We start from the raw sequence: 22414 nt of genomic DNA, 5'->3' as shown, positions 1-22414 counted from the left end.
TAAATAGATTTTCTTTGTGGGAAGTCTGTTGTCATATGTGCACCTTCAGAATATCTGCTTCCACAGTTCAAAAAACAATCCTAGCAAATTTATTTTATTTTGGCTTTGTCATACCCACACTGCTCTGTGAGAAGTGAAACATGCTGCTTCAGCTATTCAGCATGGTGAATTGGCTGGACTGGCAAACCCAGATCTTGGGACACTGTGACGGTTCCTTCCCACCCAAGCCTGGACCACAGATACGCAGGCTGCAGTTCAGAAAATTGAGTTGCAACTTGTAAGAGCTTTGAATCCAATTATTCCATTTCCAGTCTTGCCTTGGATTGCTCCTCACCTTATATCCCTGTTCCTCAGCATATTTTAACTGCACTTAAGGCTAAAAAGAACATATAGGGAAGGATGTCACACAGTGCTAATGTTTTTTCTAAATAACCAGTGATAATGTGATAAAAGCTTATGAAAGAGAAATGTTTATAGATTATGTGACTATATTGATGTACTAACCACATATCCCATTAGGTAAGTGCTTTACTTCACATGCATAAATACAGCCAGAAGATATAACATCAGATGTTATCATTGTAGTAGAAGAAACAAAAAATTGCCTCGATAGCCTTGCCTCCTGACACAACTGGAAACAAGTCAATCCTTTACCTGTATACTAAAACACATGTTGGTGTGCTTCTGAGACTTGCACATTTTTGATTGAATAACACCATTGGAAGCCAGAACTTGAACTTCTGCTCAGGATAGCAGTAGAATTCTTTTTGCATGTTGTAGAAGGATCCTTCCTGATCCTGTTGGCACTGTGCCTGCAAACAACACTGCCTGGTTCCGCGTGTGTGGATAAAGGGTGTTAAATCTGGAGGACACAGCTCGCTGTCTCTAGGGTCGTGATGATAGGTCTGGAATTCCACTGTCATATTGTCAGGACAAGAGACAGTGTGAAATGAGAGAGGAATATGCCTCATCAGGACTGTGCAGAGATACAGCAGCACAGGTCTGCACAGCTTCTTTTGTGAGAAATGGGGAGATACACACCAGTGCAGTACTAGGCATGATACCTCCATCATCTGTATCAATGTACCAACATCAAAGCCTGTATGTTAAAGAAATGTTGACAGCACTTGTATTTACATCCTTGCAACTCATGACATCTCAAAACTGTGCTACTTGTGTGACTATACAGGCATAGCTACAGAGATTCTTACATACAGAAAGATTATTGATAGGATGAGGGGTAAAGGTTTTAAATGGAAAGATGGGAGATTTAGATTAGATATTCTACTGGAATACTGCATCCAGTTCTGGGCTCCCCAGTTCAAAAGAGACAGGGAACTACTGGAGAGAGTCCAACGTAGGGCAATTAAGATGATTAAGCGATTGGAGCATCTCCCTTATGAGGAAAGGCTCAAAGAGCTGGGGCTCTTTAGCCTGGAGAAGAGAAGGCTGAGGGGAGACCTTATCTATGTTTACAAGTGCTAAAGGGTGGGTTGAAGGATGATGGAGCTGGACTCTATTCAGTGGTTCCCAGCGACAGGACGAGGGGCAACGGGCACAAGCTGGAACACAGGAAGTTCCATTCAAATATGAAGAACTTCTTTCCGGTGAGGGTGCCAGAGCCCTGGAACAGGCTGCCCAGGGAGGTTGTGGAGTCCCCTTCTCTGGAGATTTTCAAGACCCGCCTGGATGCAGTCCTGAGTGATGTGCTCTGGGCAATCCTGCTTCAGCAGGGGAGTTGGACTGGATGATCTCTAGAGGTCCCTTCCAACTCTGACAATTCCGTGATCAGGAAGAAATTCTTTCCTGTGAGGGTGGTGGGACACTTGAACAGGTTGCCCAGGGAAGTTGTGGATGCCCCATCCCTGGAGGTGTTCAAGACCTGGATGGGGCTTTGAGCAACCTGCTCTAGTGGAGGTGTCCCTGCCCATGGCAGGGGGGTTGGAACTCGATGATCTTTAAGTTCCCTCCCAACTCTAACCATTCCATGGTTCTATGATTAAAGATGATTTTAAGCTATCAGTTTCTAAAATTGTGCCTCTTCTTCTCATTATACATTAGGACATCCAAGGGTGTTTCATAAACCACAGCTAAAATGATGTGTACTCCTGCCATCCTCATCTAAATTACATAGGGGGACTGAAAAGTAAGAGACAGTGCTGTTCTTGCAGGTGTGCACTGTTGGTTCAATTCCTCCCAAAAGCCTTGCATGGACCCCTTCGCCACCTCTTCAGACTCCCCATCTCCTTCACGTGGTTGGGCTAACACATATCTAAAACTCAGGTGACGATGTAGGCTTGATTTTAGGACTTCATCTTCAGGCAGGCACCTGTGGGGGCTTTTTGTTCTGTTGGTTGGGATTTTTTCAAGAGACAGCCAAAGATTTCATAGTTGTGTTTTTAACTCTGAAGAAGACTGTAGACTAGTAAATAAGATATGCATGCATAAGGGTATAAATCAGTGCCAGATACATAAGTCTCAAACATCGGCAGCTGAGACAAAAAGAAATGGAAAAAAAAATAATAAGAACAGCTGAAGATTTCTTTGTCTGTGGAGCTGTGCATTAAGGTGCTACTTATTTTTAGAAACAGGAAAAATAGGTGCAAGGTGTTGTTGGCTTTTTTTGCCCTTCTCACTTATGATCTCCTTCCAGCTATGCCTAAACTTGGGCAGTGTTGTTTCAAATGAGAATGTCTGAAAATGCTGAGTGACAAAACCCAGGGACTTGTAACAGAAACAGGTGTGAGATCTCAGCTGCAGTGCTTTGTGATCAGCATCAGTTCTTCCACTGACGATATATGGAATATCACTGCATTGGGTTTTGAAATACCAACTCCTTTAACATTTTGGCATCCACACAGTTGAGATAAATGTTATTCCCACAGAATGGGGTATAAGTGAACCCTCAAAAAAACCCACCTAAATGCCATAGAAATGAGACTCAAATTCCTGTAAGTTTTTTTGTAAGTTTGAGCATGGTAAACTTGCCTATGTTATTCCGAGTGTCTGTAAAAAGCAAATTTCCTAGCTCTTTTTTTTAACCTCCAGGTCTGTCTCAGGTGCATGTAACATGTATATAATTTCATTTGTAGACAGCATGTGCTGTTAAGGAAAAACATTAATGTATTTCAGACAATAAAAAGGAACAAGTCTTAATTTACACAGAAATACCCATAGGAAGTTAGAAACTGGTCAAGCTTGTAGTTATGACCCTCCTTATTTTGACGTCCAGGCACCATTTCCTTATGTGTGTTTTGAAGTCCTGTTTTAGTACATTGCCACTATGACAACCTGTGCATTGTAGCTTTAAATTAGCTTGTACGCTGAAGTCTACTGAATGAAAATAAAAAATCAACCAAAGAATTTTTTTTATTTTTTTTTCCCAGGTGCTTGCAAACTAATATGTTTCCCTGCAGGCGAGAAATAAAAAGCATCTTATTAAATCACATCATAAATGACCCGTGTAGCACAGTTTATTTTACATTACCTAGGTAAGGAGGCACTGAGCCAAATAAATCAACGTGAACAAGGCAATAATTGTTCCTCCTTTTATATCACCTAAAATATGGGAGTAATGAAGGAAACGTGATTAAAGTAAGAATACTTTATTAGTAATAGGCTTTTCTTTCATTGTTTTTTACAGAAATCAAGTTCACTGTGGATATGGAAGCCCCTTTCCCTGTATTTTCAAGCTGACATTTCATATATTTGGAAAGGATAATACTGTACTTGTAAAATAAGATCAATCACAAAATGTAGGTGGCTTTTTTTAGAGTACAGATTTTATGAGCTGGATTTGTTTTGAAATTTTTTTCATGACCCCTTGCTGTGAGAAATCATATGTTCAGGAAGAGGTCAAAACACCTCTTCAGTGCTTGCATTAAAAATTTTATGATTTTCTGTAGCCTAAGGACCACCATAGATTCTTTCTTTCATGTGCCAGCTCATTTTATTGAAATAAATGGAATTACTTAATGGAGGTTATGTGGTGAATCTGTTTCTTAACTGAACTGTGTACTATACCCATTAGTCTTCAGTAGGATTAAGATTTCACAGAGTAGTAAATTAGATTTAATCATTACAGCTTAAGTAAATGAAATAGCAATATAGCCCAGAGTAGAAAAATAGCCTTAATTATGATTAAAAATATAAAACAAAGAGAAATATATCTTCATGATCAAGATTAATCATGCACTTGCCTGGTCTGAAACATGATTAAATTTTTAAAGGTGCATCTTAAAGGACTGGTTGTTTAAGACAATATTCCAATCTGCTTGTGTAGGAATTCCTTACTGGCTCAGACCAAGGGTCCTCTTAACTCAATGTCCTGTCTCTGAGGTCAGCCAGCAGTGGACACACAAGAACATGAGAAATAGGAAATTATAGAACTATATAGAGGTACTAAATACAGAATTATATACAGGTCCTTTCCCAGGATACCTCCCCACAGCTTTCTGTCTTACGGTCAAGAGTTCACATGGTACTTGGGCCACCATGTTTATCTCATACTGATGAACCTGTCCTCTTTGAACTTGTCTAACCTTTTTTTAACTCTTCCACATGCTTTATTCCTTTGGAGCAATGAGTTCTGCAATGGAATTTGCAATCTGCAAAAAATTATTTCCTTCTAATTGTTTAGGGTACTCTTAATCCATAAGGTAATAAGAAATATTGACTAATTACTTGCTGCTCAAGAGGCAGCTGCCAGCAGTATTGGAACTGAGTGTTTCAGTTACATATTGAATTCAGATTTTGGGCTTTCAGGTCATCCAGACATTGGAGAGTGGCAGAAGGCTGTGCCACATAAACACTGGACAGCTTGTTGGTCTTTCTAATTACAGCACAGTGACATCCAAAATATAACTGGGAACCAAATGACCATGAGCACACCTTCAAATAATACTTTTTTCCTTGAATGACTATATTTACCATGAGACCTAAGTTGTTGCCATTCTCCAGTACATTCTCCTTGTGTGTCACCTATAACTGATATTTATAGCTCTTCCAATTTTCTGGCAAAAGCTGTTTGCCTTGCTGCTAACTGGGATCTCACATTCACTGAGTTGTGCATTTTCTTCTACTTATCTGTACTTTAACCACTAGCCTTGACTCAAGCCATCAGTTCTGCCTCACCTCACTCACAACCTTTTCCATCAACTATGTTTTTGCCCATGCATGGAGACCATCATCCATGCTCCACGGATGATGCTGTTCTGCAGAGATAATTGTATTGCAGTTATATGGATTTTGAAGAAACACTGTAGATTAAATCTGATCTTATTCTGAAGGTATTCTTCTTTACTTTTCCTACTGAAATTACTTCAGGTTCTGCTTGGCCAATTAGTCAGACTCCAGGAAAGGCAGGTAGGACATATATGCATTATTTTTTCCTGATCTGTAATTGAATACCTTCATCCCTCATGCTGCCATCTATCTCTGCTATTGTGTTGTGCAAACTACTGTAGGATGAGTCTGTAGGAAGGATGCTAAACATGGCAAACGCGTGTATATGAGTTAATCACATGAACAGGTGATCCTAGACACTGTGGGCCACCACCTCACAGTGGTGCCATGTTCTGCCTCAGAGGTGTCTTCTGAGTACACGTCCATACCTACCACATATTTGCAGTAGGAAAGGTCAGGCCAACTCAAACTCTAAAACAGGGGAAAGAGGCAGTAAGGGAGCCTAGCAACGATCCAGTGCAAAGCCTGGTTATTGGATTAGCTGAGTACCAGCTGAATTTCAACCTCATTTCCCCAGGGGAGTCCTTCAGGAATGAAGGGGATACACTGAGCCACTTGTCCTCTTTCAGGTGAGCAGCAATCAACATCAGCACAGAGAGCTGAAATCCATATTTCCCATTATTGGCAGGTGGGAAACAAACTGACACTTTTGCAATCCTTTTGGTATGAAAGAAATTATTCTGTAAGTAGTATAATCCTTGCTGGGCCTTGTGGCTCTCTCTTGTGCCAGAAATGAATGGAGAGGAAGAACAGTCTATCTCTTTTCTCCTCCTTTGTAAAAGGTCTTCCATAATTTAGACATATAAAGCATCTCAAATTCACCTTTACTCAAAGCACATACCTTCTTAGGATATTGTTTTCTCATCCCAAATCACCTCCATAGATTATAAATGAATTTCTGGAGCCAGCTCACAGAATTGGCTCAGGAGTCAAACACTTGGGAGAAGAACAGAGGAAAGAGAGTTCGGCCAGCTCCCACCAGCTGTCCAGAGTCGTGATCAACCCATTTGTGCATCTGTGCTAACACTAACCTGCCAACCAGCCTGCGAAATACATTGATTATTTTGATCTCCCATATAATAGTATCTTTCAGGGTTAGTTTTCTTGTTTTAAGGAGGAACAGAACCAACTAATCACTACCAAGAATATTAACACTTTGCTGGGGGGTTTTATGGCCAAATGGGACTCAATCCACTACATTCTTGTGTTAGGTTGCAGCAGCCATCAGGCAAAACATTGACTGAATGACCAAGGGGTTGTGCCCATGCTTTAGCACCATCTGGTGAAGCAGGCATGATCCTCTCTTCCATACTGTGTCCGTATTCACCCCTAAATGTCTCTCTCTCATTGAAAATAGCAATTCTTTTGGGTACAGGCCAACAGGAGAATAACGAAGGATATTGAGAATGGTTTCAAAAGATTAATGTTCAGCTAAATAGCTCTGTGCAAAACCAGACACTCCTGGGCTGTCCTAACAGCCTTTTGGTGTAGGTCAGTGGGGTTAAGAAGCAGCACTTGCCATGAGCCTTTTCTTGACAGGATTTAGGACTGGATCAAGGAGCTTGATGCTGGAAGCCAAAATATAATCAAAAGGGTGTTTAGTCCTTGTGCTCTTGGCAGACGAGCAATATCTATGTGTTGCTGATGGCTTCAATCCACAATTGAACCATGTATGGATCTTGTTTATTACCACTGAAGATGGCAGAAGAGTAAATGCTGCCTTTGTGTGTTGTTTGTTGTGTTAAATTGGTGGCTTTCAAGGCGATCATTCTGCCTCGCTCTGCTTATTCTGGTGGGATGGGCCTGGGGGTTACAAGCACTGCTTCGGTAAAACTGATTTCATGTTAAAGTCGGTCGTAATTGAAAGGGTTAGAGTATATCCAAAAGCAGCATTAAACAGATTGTGCTAAATATGATGCGTTATCTTAATCAAATATGTCGTTTGAAGGGTAACCAAATATGGTCATAGCTTTATTGTCACTACATGGTCATTTACTAGAAGCCAGTAAATTACACATTGCTTGTTAAAATCTGAGTGCCCTTTTCAAGGCTGAGTAGAGTGCTAAGTGTATTAAATGAGTCACGTTTCCTTATCTGGCATGACAGATGTTTGATTTTGTTGACATTTGCAGGAATGCACAAACAATTACGACTTCAATTGTTTATTCATCAGAGAATATGAACTTACCTGATGGTGCATGTATACTGGGGGGGTTTGTACAATAAATCTTGCTGCTGTTGTTGGTCTCACGTAAGTTTATCAGCATTTAAAAAGACATAAGTGACGATCCTTTTCTTCATGGAAAGGTCATTTTTTTTTCTGACAGGTGATGTTTTAGGTGCCAGCAGTATCTCAGGGAAGCCTGAGACATTTAACAAATTATTTCCAGACATTACAGAGAAACCAAGCATTTGCGCAACGCTACATGAAAAGGCGTCTAATTTAGGTACTCTTGAATTTTATAAGCCTCACCAAATGAAGGACTATTCTGCTCTTTTGGATGCTCTTTGAATGGATGGGTAGTATCTGCTGGATGGTTTACTGGGAATTCTTTCGCTTTTCCTTGGCAGCAGTCCAGAACAGCTAATTTTTTGGCAAACATTTGAACATGTATTTCAATTTTCTTCCACTTACAATACTTATTATAGCAACACAGAAATGTAGAAACACTGCCTTTTTAGAAAATGAGGTATGGGAATGATTGCAGTCCTTCAGACTTTTATACGAGACCACTTAAACCAAGCAAAGAAATGAAGTAAGAATTAGACAATATTTATTGAGATATTGAAGTGTTATGTAAGTAATCATTCTGTTCAAAGAATGAAGTTTTAGGGAAGTTAGGTTTTATGGCTAAGTGTTATACAATAGGGGGAAATGTAACGGGAAAGTTTTACAAACGGTTTTAACGTCTTCATTCTGTGCATACTCATTCCCAAGTAATGAATGCTATTTTTTCAATGTAACAGCAACTCTAAGCATTCGGACACTTCTGTAAATTCTTGTTACCTACCATACATGTAGACTAAAAAGGAAGAAAATCAATAACTAGGAAAAGATGCATCAAATAGAGCTAAATAAAATGGTGGCACAAAAAGCTTACATGATTTTTCTATTTATTTATTTATTTTAATTTGGGGGGTTTAGCCCTTCTATAAAAGTTTTACAGTCCATTTGAAATTCAAAGGAATTTATCTAATTACCTAGACTTTGAATTTACCCAATTGCTATAATATAGCTTCCCTCGCAAAATGAAACCTACAGCACATTTTCCTAGGACTTCTCTATTTTTTAAAAAATATGCCTGTATTTCAAGGAACACAAATATCTTCTCCAAGGTCTGAAAACACTCAGTAAGGAAAACCTGAACTTTCCAAGTCCGTTAGCTACTTCTGTTCTAAATGTCTACTTTATGTGACATTAGCAGTTTTATCCTTGCTAGCTTAAAACCAGATCTGCATTATGGCATGGCAATACCATAGAACTTTAGCTCTTTTTTGGGGTTTTGAATGCTTTCTAAGTTTATCTAAATTTTATCTGAATTTTTAAGATAAAAAGAAGGTAAATGTGACAGGAGAACCTGCAGATTATGTTGGAGAGGGAAAGAGGAGTGAATTCTTTATATCCTGCAAGAGTAACAGAGACATTAGGAGGCTAGATGGTGCATTGTCTCCTGAAGTACTTTTGCATTTTACAAGAAGACTGGAAAATTTTTAAACATCAGCAGTAGAATGGGATTGTCAAATAGGTAGCTAATCATCAGCACCAAACAGGACAAGTGTTGAAGTTTCATAGGATACTTATTGCTGGAAATGCAGAAACTGCAGGTTTCCAGAACAGCTAGTGAGATGATACAAATTTTTGAGAAGGAAAATATTTGGGGTTAAGGATAAGCAATGACATAGCTTTTTAAATATATAGTCGGACATTTTTCCTAGATTATTTTTAGTTTAATGACTTCTAATTTTTGTGAGTATAATTTCCCAAACTCTGCACTGATCTGGTGTTCACAAAATGGACTGGCAGACTTCTTCTGAAAAGTTGGCCTGTCTGAATCATTTGTGATTGGGTATTCAGAACCAAGTACCTTGGATCACAAATGTTGCAGAAAATACCCAAAAATACCAACCAGAGTAGGGAGAGCCACTGCCACTGCTACAGTCCTCCTGTAATTATAAATGGATTAATTCAATAACAGTTAATGTAGCATCTAAACTGTAGATAGGAATTCTGTTTTTCATTTCTTTAGGAAAATGAAAAATATTCTGTTCTTTGGCACACAAGTAACAAAACCTTTTGCCAATTTGTGCAAGTGTTTGGTGCACGTTTTGGTGCTAAAACCATGAACCTGGTCTCACCCACCCTCTCCCCAGCAGTGGCAGGGAGTAGTTTGCACCCGGGATGTTCAACTCTGCACCCCCACCACCTCCCAAAAACCCGACCCATCCACACCGTCCCTGGACGTGCTGCCTGCACCAGTACAAACTCGCTGATGGTTATTCACATGTAGACCAGTGAGGAGAAATACCTGGGGAAATTTAGGTCCCAATTTTTTCTCTGTTATTTTTACCTGGCAGGTGGACAAACACCCTTTGGTGGGCAGTTTTTCTTAAATGTGATTTGTAGCAGATATAAGACATTTTAACCTTGACTTAGTATCTCTCATCCAGCCGTGCCCTTCACTATTTCATGTTTAGTGAGATGGTTTGAACTCTTGTTTTTTTTCTTTTTTGTCAATAGTTTTACCTTGAATTGTCTTCTATTTCTGTTTGGTCACTAATTTTTCAAAGGTCATTGATTTCTAAGGGAGACCAAAGGTTTCATTTAGTAATCTTACCTGAAAATTGCTAGAGGGGTTTAAGAAATGAATGTCTTCAGTCCCTGATGACATATTGTATTTTCCCTCTCCTATAATTTCAGGAAAACTTTTCAGACTATGTATCTGACAGTGATGCCGGTTTCAAAAGCAGAATATGCGGTTATTTTCTCTCCTGCATGACCTGATTTAGTGGGTGTTCACATGGCTACTGGAGGGATATCTAAATTTAGCTGGAGAAAGAAGCAGTATGTGATCACCTTCCACCCAGGGGAGCTTTTGTGCAGAACATGAGAGGCCCCAGTTCAGTTCCAAGTGATCTCCAGTGGCTTCCCAAGAGTGTGCTTTAATCCACAGAGTTTCTTGTACACTGATGAGGGTGTGCTCTCCGTACCACCCACCGGAGCTACTCCACTTTTCAAGGATTATTTAAGTATCTGTTGCATAGGAGGGGTGGCTGGAGCATTTAACTAGGAGAGAAGAGACCTGAGTTTGTGTTCTAACAAATAAAACACACTGATTATATACAACTGCATTTAAGCACTCACTGGAGCAAGTGCTGAAAGTCAAGTCTTCTCTCAGGTAAAATTAGGTTGACTGTCAATTTATGGGTGTTCTATAATGAAATGAAGACTGAACCACTAAAAAACTTAGGACCTTGGGCATGGTTCTGTTCTTGAGACCACAAGAGAGGCTCCTAATGTCCCAGAGAAATGGGAGGAGTCCTATCCTTGTACTTGGTACTGTACCGGTGCTGGCCCTCTACTTGGCTTTCTGGGGTCTGCACATCCCACTCTTTGGGTTGGCTACATAGCAAACATCAGGAAAATTAATTGAATTAACCTCGTAAAAAATGAACCACATAAAGTGCTCTTTGTTAAGTTTTTGCTGACCTACTTAGAGTAATTGGAAAATTGTTTTATGTAAATTGATTTCAGAGGTAAAATTAAATTCAACTAGTATAGGGCTACTTTAACTTGAAAGCAGCATCAAACCAAGAATTAAATAAAGTTTAAGTAATTTTGAAGTCACACCTTCAGCTGGTTAATTGTCCTGTAGATTAGCTGTCAGGTGCCTGTACTCGTTTTGCATTATATACTGGGCAGAGGCACTTAAACAGTGCATAACAAGTTAAATGATGCAATGTCTAAATCCTTTTGCAGAGTACCTCCTCCCTTCGTGCTGCCACTTTTCAGCTTATGAAAAGGGAGACCTTATGTAGGGGTTGCCAGCCTTCCCCCTGCCCTCTGCAAAAAAAACCCCATCCCCCTCCACACCCAGCTTGGTGAAGAGAGCACTAAAATACTCCCAACTGGCCTGTAAAGAGGCATTTATAGCTCCTGAGAGCGGGCTGAGATAATCCTGAGTTAACAACTTAACTGCCGCTGTTTGGCTGAAAACAATTTTCTGCAATATTGGACTGCGAGGACAGCAGCATGTTCAGAAAAACAAACAGGAGAGAAAAGTGACAGCGGTCCGGGGAGGGTCGGGGGGAGCTGATGCACAGCCTGCCTGGTTTTGGAGCCCAGCGATGTGCACGCTTCCAGAAAAGTTTCCAATTAGCTGTCCCCAAAGCTGAAGTGGCAGTGCTTCAGGCTGCCAGAAAAAAAACCCCAACAAAACAAAACCCACCTCCATACGAGGAGGTCTTAAAAGAGATGGATCTTCTTTGGAAAGGCACATCTTCCCTGGCTTTCACTTGCAATAACCTAGATGGCATGGCTGATGAACGCATACAAAAAGAATTGCTCATTCATATTAATGACCTATATATATACGTTTACTGTATTTTCTTTTTTCCCCACCAGCCCGTTCTGCCACAGTTTCAGGCAACAGGTAACAGCTTTGGTTAATGGCAATGCCCCATTTAGCCAAATATCCGTGCTGACTGATGCAGCAGGCTAGTGGCTACCAGGTTTTCCCTTCCTCAAGGACGAGATCTTTCTTCTTGTCTTTACAAAGCTACATTTAGCCCAGAACTATGGAGCAGTTTTTTTTTCCGCTACACTAAGCCTAAAGAAGCCTCAAGTGATTCTGAATTCTAATGGTGCAATCAACATTTTAGAAAAAAAGAAACAAAAGCTCAAACCACGCTCTTTCCGCTCAGCTCTCTCCTTCCACCACCAGTCATAATTTTTGCACTCACCATTTTTTCACCAGCAAGGTACTTTTCCACAATTTGTTGCCGGCTCTGGCTTAGTCAGGTTCTCAGCAGCGCTATTTATACACTGACATTTTTCACAGAGCTGCGTGCTCTCCGTAGCTAATGGAAAAGGTGGCACAACCACAGAAAAAGAACTTAATATTATTCATGGAATACTGAAAGAGAAAACGGAACAGTGGGTCACACTAATTCCAGCAAATACTATTATTTTAAACTCATTTAAATGCAAGTCAAACTTACTGGGCATACCATCCCAGAGAACAACTAACATTTATCTTCCAGCTATAATCAGAGCAAACAGGAGCTGGTTAGGGAGTCAGTCAGAGGTTGGCCTTCATGGTTTGCAGGAACAGGCCATTAGCATGGTGCCTCCGATAAAACCCACACATACGGCAGAAGGGGGGCAATTCTACCTTTCTGTTATATTTAATTGGAACAGTGATTAATTGCATGCATTCCCATCTGTACAGAGGGTCTTACGGTCACTGTCTTTTCATCTGCATCTGCCATAAACCAGTCAATGCTATTCCAAAGCCTGTGTTTCCAGTACCCTACACCCTAAACCCACAGCATTCTTCCCGTTTTTATACCTGTGTATTTTTGTGGTAATTGAAGATGTAGTTACAATACCCGTAACAATAAATCAACCTGTTACTGTTTTCCTCTGATACCCATTCCAATTTCCAGTTAAACAGTCCAGAGACTTAATCTATTTTGCCTACTCCTCATATTTTTACACATTAAAATAATAACTAATAATAATACACATTAAAATAATAACTAAAATAATAATAATGGTTTTACACATTAAAATAATAACTACACATACTTCTTATGGCTTTCTAACGTACCCCACTGAGGTGAGAACAGGCAGGAGTATTTTTATAACACTGGTCAGCCTGACTGTATCCCAGTTCCACTATGACTTAGTGGGTGTATCTTTTGACCTTTCTGAAACTTTGTTTTCTTGTTCATGAAATTGAGAACAATCAATTTATTTTACATGGAGGCAGTGAAGTTAGTGATTTCATTCTTTCTTTCTTTCTTTTTTCTCCACCTTAACAATTCTATTTAATTTTTCGAATAATACCCACTGATATTGCTGGACTGAGATTCTGGAAATCAGCCAAGGTAAGGCAATGCAATGTTTACAGGACCTTTATCTTTAAAGAATAAAAAAAAATATTCATGTGTTAGCCTGTGCGATACTGTCCAAGCTCTTAACCACTGCTTATGTTCAACAAGAATGGCTGCTAATTTGGTTGTCATGACAACCACATCTCTACTTTCATATTTTCTTCCTCAAGCCAAATTTGTTTATAAACCTCTAAATTGTTTCATTTTCCTATGTTAACCTCAAACAGAAACAAAAATCTCAGGCCAGGAAAAACGAAAAAGAGAAAAGAGTAGCTGACAACTTCTATTAGAAAAGATTTTGATTTTTTTACTATTTAATTAATAATAAAATGATTTTTATGTAATTTTCATAAGTAACTCATACTCTAATTATTGTAGGGCAATATATAACTTCAAATGGTCATCAATAGCGTAATTTAAAGCAAGAAAAAACTTAACCCAGGTTTCTCTGGTACTAAGATGGAATCTACTATGTAAGGGTTGCCCACACTGTGTGCTTCATCAAATCCAGTACCCCATCTCCAACATGGGTTAAAACCAGATGCTTCAAGGCACAACTGAACAAAACATGAAATTTCTGTTATTTAGGAAAAAACCCCAAAACCTAATGCCCATTGCCATCTGAAAACTGGATCTGAAAAGGGAAAATTCAAAATTAGTTGCTGAACAGAAATTCCATAAACATTTGATTTGAAAAGTAATATATATGATATTTTTCATCAAAATATTTACCCCATTTAATGTAAATGAACACGACTAATTCATGCGCCCTCCCATTCGATACTAAATTTCTTTCCTCTATAATAGTGTATTGCTCTGTGAAAAAACAGTTCAAAGTTGATGCTCCATTTTCCCGCCTTTAAAACCAAGCAAACTAACTAACAAACCAACCAACCCTCAAACCAGCCCCCTAAGCCACTGCAGAAATCACAGCTTGGAGGTGAACAGTGAATTCTTGTCGACAAGCAATATTTTTCAGACAACGATTTTCAGAGGATAGCTTTTTCCTCACATTCTTTTATAAACTAAGGAGTTCTAATAGTTTACCCCCTCTTCATGTTGAAACTTTTCCACATCTGAAAGCATTATGGGGTTTTTTTTTGTGTCTTTCAGTAATCTGGGTAGAATAAGAAAATTCCATGTGACGTTCAGGGAATGGCACACCACTTGTAGGTGCACAACGGCATTGTGATACCTGCAATTAGGGTTTCCATTCCTTTCTGTAGAAGAAGTTAAGACACTCCTTGCCTTTCCAAGTGCCACTGTACACTCAGCAGATCTTTTCATTCAGGAGTCCACAATGGCATCTTCTGCTTAGAGCAATCATGATTCATTCAGGATAGATCAACACCATGAGAGTTTAAATTACCTTACCATCACCTTGCCATTGTCAACACTGAATTTTATTTACCACTTTGATTAGAATTAACTACCTCTGCACACCTCTCAGATATATAATATAAACATGCAGAGGAAAGACGTGAAGCGTTGCTTTGCCATCCTGTTGGTGTCAAACATTCACCGTTTGTTATTTCTAAAAATTTCTAAACTCAGATATACTTCCTCTCTCCATCGAAATACTTCATTTGATAACTTCAGGGCACTTTGTAAAGATTTTATGAATGTTCAGCTCTGTTTATGAAACGAGACAAAGTAATGTTCCAGAGTAAGGCAGAAAGATCCCCAGACTGGAAACATTCCAAATATTTAAACATAAGGACACCTAAATCATGTCTGCTTAGATTTAATTGAGAAACTACTTGAAGGCTACTGATGTCTAACATAATTAAAATGCCGAAGTGTGAACCTGTCTGGAAACAAAGTGAAACTATTTTGAGTTTGAGCCAAAGCAGAATTTGTGAAGGGGAAAATTACAACAAGAAAACTGGGAAAAAATCAGGAACCATGAAAGATTTTCCAATTTAAAATTGGCATCTAGCAAGTAAAAAATATTATCATTCACACAGATGTGTTATTTCCCAGATGTCCTTTAACCACCTTGTTTCCTTTGTACAACTTTAACGATAGAAAAAAAAAAGAACCACTTACATATTGATTTTGGCCTATAACTTCAGACCTGTATTTTATTTTTCTACCTCTTGTTTTTTCAATTGATTTGTCTTCTACCAAGTCATGATGCCCTAAAGGGAACCCAAAAGGCTATTTTTAAAATGAATACTTCATTAAGTACTCAGACCATTATGTAGCTGAGTGTGATGGAACATACTTTATGTTTTGAACAACTTAATTCTACAACTCCTGGTTTTTAATGAACCTGATCTGATCCCACTTATTACCATTAAATACTAATTTGTTCTTACATACGTATAGTGACACCTCCATCTCTGGAATTGCCCAGGGGTAGGTATTGCCACGTTAATATTCTTGGTGAAAATGTGTTTAGAGGAGTCATTCCCGGATGAGATTCTGGTTCCTTTCAGGTCAACAAACACTTGGTATTTAATAGGGTCATAAAACCAGCTAACCTATCCCCAAACTTGTGCTGGGGGATGACTGGGTAGGCCTTGTGAGGCTGTAGAGCTGGGCCAGTCCCATTTATGTGAAGTAAATAGAGGACTCAGTGGCTCAGCACTCCTTGAAGCCATGCATTAGCATTTCAAATCTGACATTTTTTGGAAGTTATTTTAGCCACAGCATTGTTCCCTGAGACCAGCACAAAGTTTCCCATCAGAGCTTGTTTGTCTGCCCCAGCATCTTGCAGTGATGCACAGATTTTCCGCCCTGTGGAGCTAAGCATGGAAGAACAGAGTTGAGAGATGCCACAGAAAGTGGTTAATAATAGGTGTATTTCAAAAACTCTACCTGACTTTCTCTGGCTTAGCTTTTTAGCAGTCAGTAAGCAAATAAAAGAGTAGGATGACTAAATAGGAAACCATAGAATGGGTAAACCAGAAAAGAGTAAGACCAACATAATTTTGGGAGTAGCAGTAAAATAAATAAACAAAGAAAAAGAAAAAAAAAGGTTGAAGAAGGAACGTACGCTAGGCTCTGACATACGGTCCTAAAATTAAGCTTGGCTATAAGCAGCCTCATAACAGCAGAGAAACAAATCCAATCTGGAGTTGTGTCTCTGTGAAATGAAACACTGTCAAACATCTGATAGTAACGATAGGAGCCAGACATCTCTCAGTTAACAACCAGTATTTTCCACCCAAGCAACCAAATGAAGAATTTTAGGCTTTGCTTTGTTGAACAGGGATGAGATTATAGATAATCTAGTAGTAAAAAAATGCCTTTGGGTAGAATGCAGCCTGTCCCAGTTTGCATTAATAGAAAGACAGATCAGAACAGATCTGTTAATGTGCTTCTATTACAGAAGTGAAAGTTTTGAAAACCTAAGGGAACCAATTACTTAAGTGAGACAGAGAATTTATGGACTTGATAATTGATGGGGCTTGAAAATTACTGAAAACTGCCCAAGCAAGTCATGTAGAGAAATAGCCCAATTCTAAAGGGACTAATTACGGCTTTGGCAGCACATAAGAATAACACAGAGTTTGCAGTGAATGGAGAATATGGCTACTCATTTTGAAACTTACAGTGTGCAGGTGCTATATTAAAAATACAAGCTAACAACAGGAGAGCTACACAGACCAAAATCAGCAAGTGTACTTAACAAATCTTGAAAGGATTAAGTGAGCAGTTTAGATTAAAAAGGCTACAAAATGGTACTAAACTTTCTTTTTAAAGGAAATATTAATTAATAATAGGACATCACCAAGAGGGGTTTATAAATTCATAGTTTATGACTGACATGATACTTCTATCATAGAATGGTTTGGGTTGGAAGGGACCTTAAAGGTCACCAAGTTCCAACCCCCCTGCCATGGGCAGGGACACCTCCCACTAGACCAGGTTGCTCAAAACCCCATCCAACCTGGCCTTGAACACCCCTAAGGATGGGATATCCACAGCTTCTCTGGGCAACCTGTTCCAGTGTCTCACCACCCTCACAGCAAAGAATTTCTTCCCAATATCTAACCTGGATCTCCCCTCTTCCAGTTTGAAACCATTACCCCATTGAAACCATACCCCCAGCCATTGGTTGGACTCGATGATCTCAAAGGTCCCTTCCAACCAAGAAGATTCTGTGATTCTGTCCTATTGCTCCACTTGCTGATCCAGATCCCTCCCGAGCTCTCCTGGAGCCCCTTTAGGTACTGGAAGGGGCTGTAGGGTCTCCCTGGAGCCTTTTCTTTTCCAGGATGAACAGCCAACTTTCAGCTAATTTACCCAAAGCAGGGCTGATGTGGTTCAGTCTCTGTAGGACTCTCACTGGCACACACGGAGCGGGAGCACACAGTAGGTAACGGCTGGAAGACAACCACCAGCGCAGTAGAGGCCAAGATCATCCCCCAGGGCATGTCTTACAGCTGCAGTGACAGAAATTTAAGTGAAACAGCAGGAGATGAAAGGTTATGGGTATCGTGATGCACATCAGGAATTTTTATAAGTTGGTGGCAGGGTTGGAAACCAGGTCATAATTTGAAAACTTCCTGTAACTGGGAGTCCCCAGGACCCTCTCTGCTCCTAAATGACTACGATCCATCAGTGTAATGACACTGTGAGAAAAGACGATTACAGTGTTAGACTACATCATGAGGGGAAAGTCTCTAGCATTTAATCTCAAAATAACTGTTTTAAGTTTAACCACCCATGCTCAAAACCATATTTAAATAGAAAAAGTACAGAGAAGGGGAAGATATTCAGAAAGGAGACCAAAGGAATTGCTTTGCCCGCAAAATAGACCTTCTGAGATGATGGTTAGTCTTTTCTAACGCATCGGGGACTTGGGAGTAAGAGAGAAAAATCAACCAAACCAACCAAAACAGGTTATTTAACTTAAGAACAAGCATGGTGAGGTAGGTGCAAGCAAATTTGTGATCTGCAAGAGAAACAGTCTTCCACTCGGGTCACCTTGTGCCACAAACATCCAACTTGCTCGTCTGCAACAGGAAGCAAACGAGACTTTGTCACCTAAGAGCTCCCATTTTGATTTCTGCATAAAAAGGGGCACAATTTTTTTTTTTTTATAATGCATAAGTTCTCTCAGGAAATTCCCACATCCAGATCACAAAATTGTTGCCTTTGCTGGATTCCTTTTGCCAGCCCTTTAATCAAAACCGCCACGTTTCATTATGCTTCCTTTTAGCTCTACTGAAGATGTTGTAGCAACGGACAGTATCATTCTGTTTTGTTCCCAGCTCAGGCTCTTCAAACACTACTGTCACCAGCATTTTAACAACTCTCCTAAAAAACCAAATGTGGCACCCAAACACTATTATGTTATAAACATATTTTATTCCTCTTATATATGTTTCTGCTGATGGTACTTGATGACAAGCCAGTATTTGTATAAATTTGAATTATACCACCAGAACCTGAACTATTCAGTTCATGGGCTGACACTCTGCTACAGCAAGGCTTGTTTTGGGGGTGTGGGTGGGGTGGGTGGAAGTAAAGCAGAAAACCTCACTGAAGGAAAGCAACTTGGTACTTAGCACTTAACAGCATCACCGGCCAGGGTGAAGTAACTACAACAGGGTTATGCCAGGGCTTTTCATACCCTGTGAGGATGTGAACATGCTTTTCTACTCATGCTGTCAACAAGGCCCTCAATTTAAACATCTGACCACCATATTCAAGTCAGTGGAAGTATCCTGATAGCATTCATCACAGCTCCTTGATTACCATTAATTACATAGGTCCCAGCATTGGCACAACCCTGTGCCAAGACTACAGCAACAAAAAGAAAGCTATCAGTTCTTCCCAAACAGCTACAGATTTGCAGCGGTATCAGTTTTGATAAGCTACAGAATATTGACCATACTACAGAGACCTTGGAACAGCAGCTCTTCATAATAGCAGAGCACGGAAGCAAACCCACATAAAGTGTTCTCCACTGCTCAACCCAAAACACTGAAGATAAAGTTTCTGCAGTGTCGATTATAGTGACAGTAAATCCACTGCAAAGATCATTCATTATAACCTATCCCAGGTCATTATTCTGCCTGAGGAGCATTTGAAATCACTGCATAGCTCTGTAAAACTATTTAAATGCCCATCCAGCTAAAAACTTTATGCCCAACTTCAGTTTTGAAACGCAGGTTTTCCAACCCTCTGCTGTTATAATATGTAAAGACAATTAGTGTTTAATTTAGTGTCAATACACTGCAATTTGAAAGCGTTCTTAGTACACACCTATTGTCAAAAGCACTTTAGGATTTTCACAAAATACACAGCCGAAGACCTTCAGATTTAAGATTTTATTTAGACATATCCAGCATGGAACACAATTGCAGCTATCCTTTTTCCACTGAAAGGTGCTGTGTAGAAGAGTTCAACTCTGCAAGAAAAAAGAAAAGAATTAAGAAATTGAAGAACTCTTGTTACCTTTGCACCTAGAAAAGCTATAAAGATAAGCCTTGACTTAAATGTAGTCATAGAGTTCAAAATGCTCAAGTTCAATACAAGTCTCCTGATTTTCTTTTTTTTTTTTTTCCTTAGTCTAGGGAGCCAAAACCATCGGACTGGGAAAGGAATTACACAGGTGAATTACATTTGTTCCAATCCTGAGATTCCAACGAAGCCTGTTATCTCCTTCCAAGAACTACTTGCATCATTCCAGCTCCTCAAAAAGACTTATTGTTTCTCAGATTATAGAATTAACACCACCAGGTACTTCCAAAGTGGAATCAGATTAAGACAAACTCAAGTGACCTTTCAACTGGAAATGGTGTGTTGGCACAATCTGAACTATGTCTAAGGCTTGCTTTGTCTGTAAAGGTTCATCAGCAAGCATCAGTTAAAATCACTTCTGCTGCTAATGACCCAATTTTAAGTGCACTTTATTCTGTAAATGGTTAGCAACATTGCATGTAGATGCTTTGATTGTTTCGACATGGCTGAATGAAAGTTCAATAAATCTTGTTTTCCATCAAGTTTTAACTGGCACATCAGAAAGCGTTTACAGTATCACAGTTTCTCATACTGTTTTTTTCACATCACACATGCCAGTTATTCCTACATATAACGTAAAGTGTAGCTTTATGTTTCCTCAAAGAATGGAGTCAGTGTTTTGGTTACAGTTATCATCCAAATAAAATCAGTAGCACACTTTTTTTTAATCAGCGTAGTTGTGGGCTAACAAAAGGAGAGGTGTGGCCTTTGGGGAGCCAAAGTTCACAAGTCAATGGGAGTACAGGCACCCTGTGAAGCAAAATTAAACCTATTCGTTATTTGAGTTTACAGGCAACTGCAGTCCACAAGTCTAAGCACCTGGACTGCAAAAGGCTGAAAACTGTAATAATGATTTAAGATGAGGTTAGACTCTTCAAAGCTCAGTTTTGACCAGATTCCACTATGCTATGAAATCTAACAAAAGTACTTACCCAGTCAGCACAATTACAGTCCATCCTCTTCATTTCTTCAGAAGCTGGTGTCTGACAATATAGAAAGGGGCAACAAATCCACTTCCAAAGAATCCACACATTAGTACGAGTAATCGCCATTTGTTGTCCACAGAAAATGGAAGGTTCTAGAAGACAAAAAATAGGAATTTTATTTTTTCAATCAATACAGTCAATACTTTCCCATTGACTTGAAAATGGTGAGAAGCTCAGAGTACTATCAGGTGGTCAAACTGACAAGATAAATATCCCGTCTCAAAACAATTTCCCTTCCTGCTAAGGAAAGAAACACAGTAATTATAGTAATAGTTTGGATGTGACCTCTGGAGGTCATTTTGTTCACTCTTCCCCTCTCCCCCCAATTCAAAGCAGTCAGTGTGCTGAAGGCCTCATCCAGTCAAGTATAAATGTTCCTGAAGGTACAGACCCCACAGCATCTCCAGGCAACCTGTTCCAATATTTAATTACCTTCATTATGAAGATTTTTCCTCATGTTCACTAAGTATGTAAAATTAATTTTTAGACGTAAGACTTAGGAGGACATGTTAAACACAAGGTACATCAGAAAGCGTTTACAGTATCATTGTTGCTCCTCATACTGTAATGCTCATCATCTGTACCACTGAAGCAGAAGGTTGCAGAGAAAGGCACTGACGTCATTCCCTGTGCTGTGGGTCTAACCACAATACGAGACCCCAAAGCCCATCCAACACCAGCTGGAGAACTGGCAATGAGGTAGTCATTGCTCTGCTCCTCACAAGGGCACCCAGCTCCTTACACCCCGGGGGCCGATCGAGTAAGGAGCTCACCTTGAGCACGCCCGAGGCTGGACGGGCCTGCACCTCACCCGGGCGCCCACGGCGAGCCGGGGCGGGCCCGCACTGCGGCTCCAGCGACACCCTCACGGACCATTTCCAGCAACCTGCCGGTTTCGCCCGGGCTCCTCACACAGGGGCTGAGGCGAGGCTGGCCCCGGGGCTAGGCCTGGGCGGCCGCCGCGTCCTTCAGGGACATCTTTCTTCCCCTCCCGCTCCCCCCTTAACAGAGCCACTACCCTCCCCCTCAGCGAACCGTCACCATCCCTCCCCTTCTACCCCTGCGCCTTCCCCTGCCCGAGCCCGTCTGCAGGCCCCTTTCCCGTGACCTTCAGGCCGCACCGCAGTGGGCCGCCAGGGCGAAGCCTCCTTCCCACTTTACCTTTCCAGGGCCCTCCTCATAGTGGCTCCTGCGGAGGGCGGAGGTGGTAAACCTGCGGATACCGGCAGCCAGCATGGTACCAACCGGGCAGCCCAGCGACCCTCTACCCTACACGACCTTCCCGCAGTACCGCAGGCGCCCTCTGGGAAGGCGGAAGGGGAGGGGAAATGGCGGCTGTTGCCCCGGGGCATGATGGGAATTGTAGTTCCGCACCACGACAGTGCTGTCACGTGGTGCCGAGAGACGGCCTGTGGTTGGACGCGCCCTTAGCCTCAGAGGCGGGAGCGTCGCGCCGCGCTCCGCCCCCCCCGACCGCCATTTTGTCGGCGGCCGCGGCCTTCTCGCCGGTGCTTCAGGTGCGGTGGGGGAAATGGCAACGGCCTCTTAAAGAGGCGGTAGAAAGGCTCAGGCGTGACAAAAGGAAGCGA

At 40.6% G+C, this 22414-nt stretch overlaps 1 protein-coding gene and 2 non-coding genes across 3 annotated transcripts; all 3 read right to left on the bottom strand.

Annotated features, from left to right (window-relative positions):
• Positions 1-19627: 19627 nt before the first annotated feature.
• Positions 19628-22061, bottom strand: COX7C (cytochrome c oxidase subunit 7C). Its single transcript, XM_074166617.1, has 3 exons — positions 21987-22061; positions 20772-20917; positions 19628-19726 (listed from the first exon to the last, which is right to left on the bottom strand). The coding sequence occupies exons 1-2, from the start codon at positions 22059-22061 to the stop codon at positions 20801-20803; spliced, it is 192 nt and encodes a 63-aa protein (XP_074022718.1). The 3' UTR covers positions 19628-19726; positions 20772-20800.
• On the bottom strand, positions 20333-20394 carry LOC141477678 (small nucleolar RNA Z39). The gene has a single exon (XR_012463716.1). It is a non-coding gene; the product is annotated as a small nucleolar RNA Z39 (small nucleolar RNA).
• Positions 21347-21409, bottom strand: LOC141477679 (small nucleolar RNA Z39). Its single transcript, XR_012463717.1, has one exon. It is a non-coding gene; the product is annotated as a small nucleolar RNA Z39 (small nucleolar RNA).
• Positions 22062-22414: the final 353 nt, after the last annotated feature.

Source organism: Numenius arquata, chromosome Z, assembly GCF_964106895.1.
Source record: "Numenius arquata chromosome Z, bNumArq3.hap1.1, whole genome shotgun sequence".
In the NCBI taxonomy this organism is placed as follows: Eukaryota; Metazoa; Chordata; class Aves; order Charadriiformes; family Scolopacidae; genus Numenius; species Numenius arquata.
This window is presented reverse-complemented; position numbering and strand designations above follow the sequence as displayed.

Excerpts from the sequence above, each read along its gene's own strand:
- COX7C (XM_074166617.1), bottom strand. The coding sequence starts at position 22,061 with ATGCTGGCTGCCGGTATCCGCAGGTTTACCACCTCCGCCCTCCGCAGG. Across the intron at positions 20,918-21,986 it reads ATGAGGAGGGCCCTGGAAAG|AACCTTCCATTTTCTGTGGA; the intron begins GTAAAGTGGGAA and ends TTTGTCTTCTAG.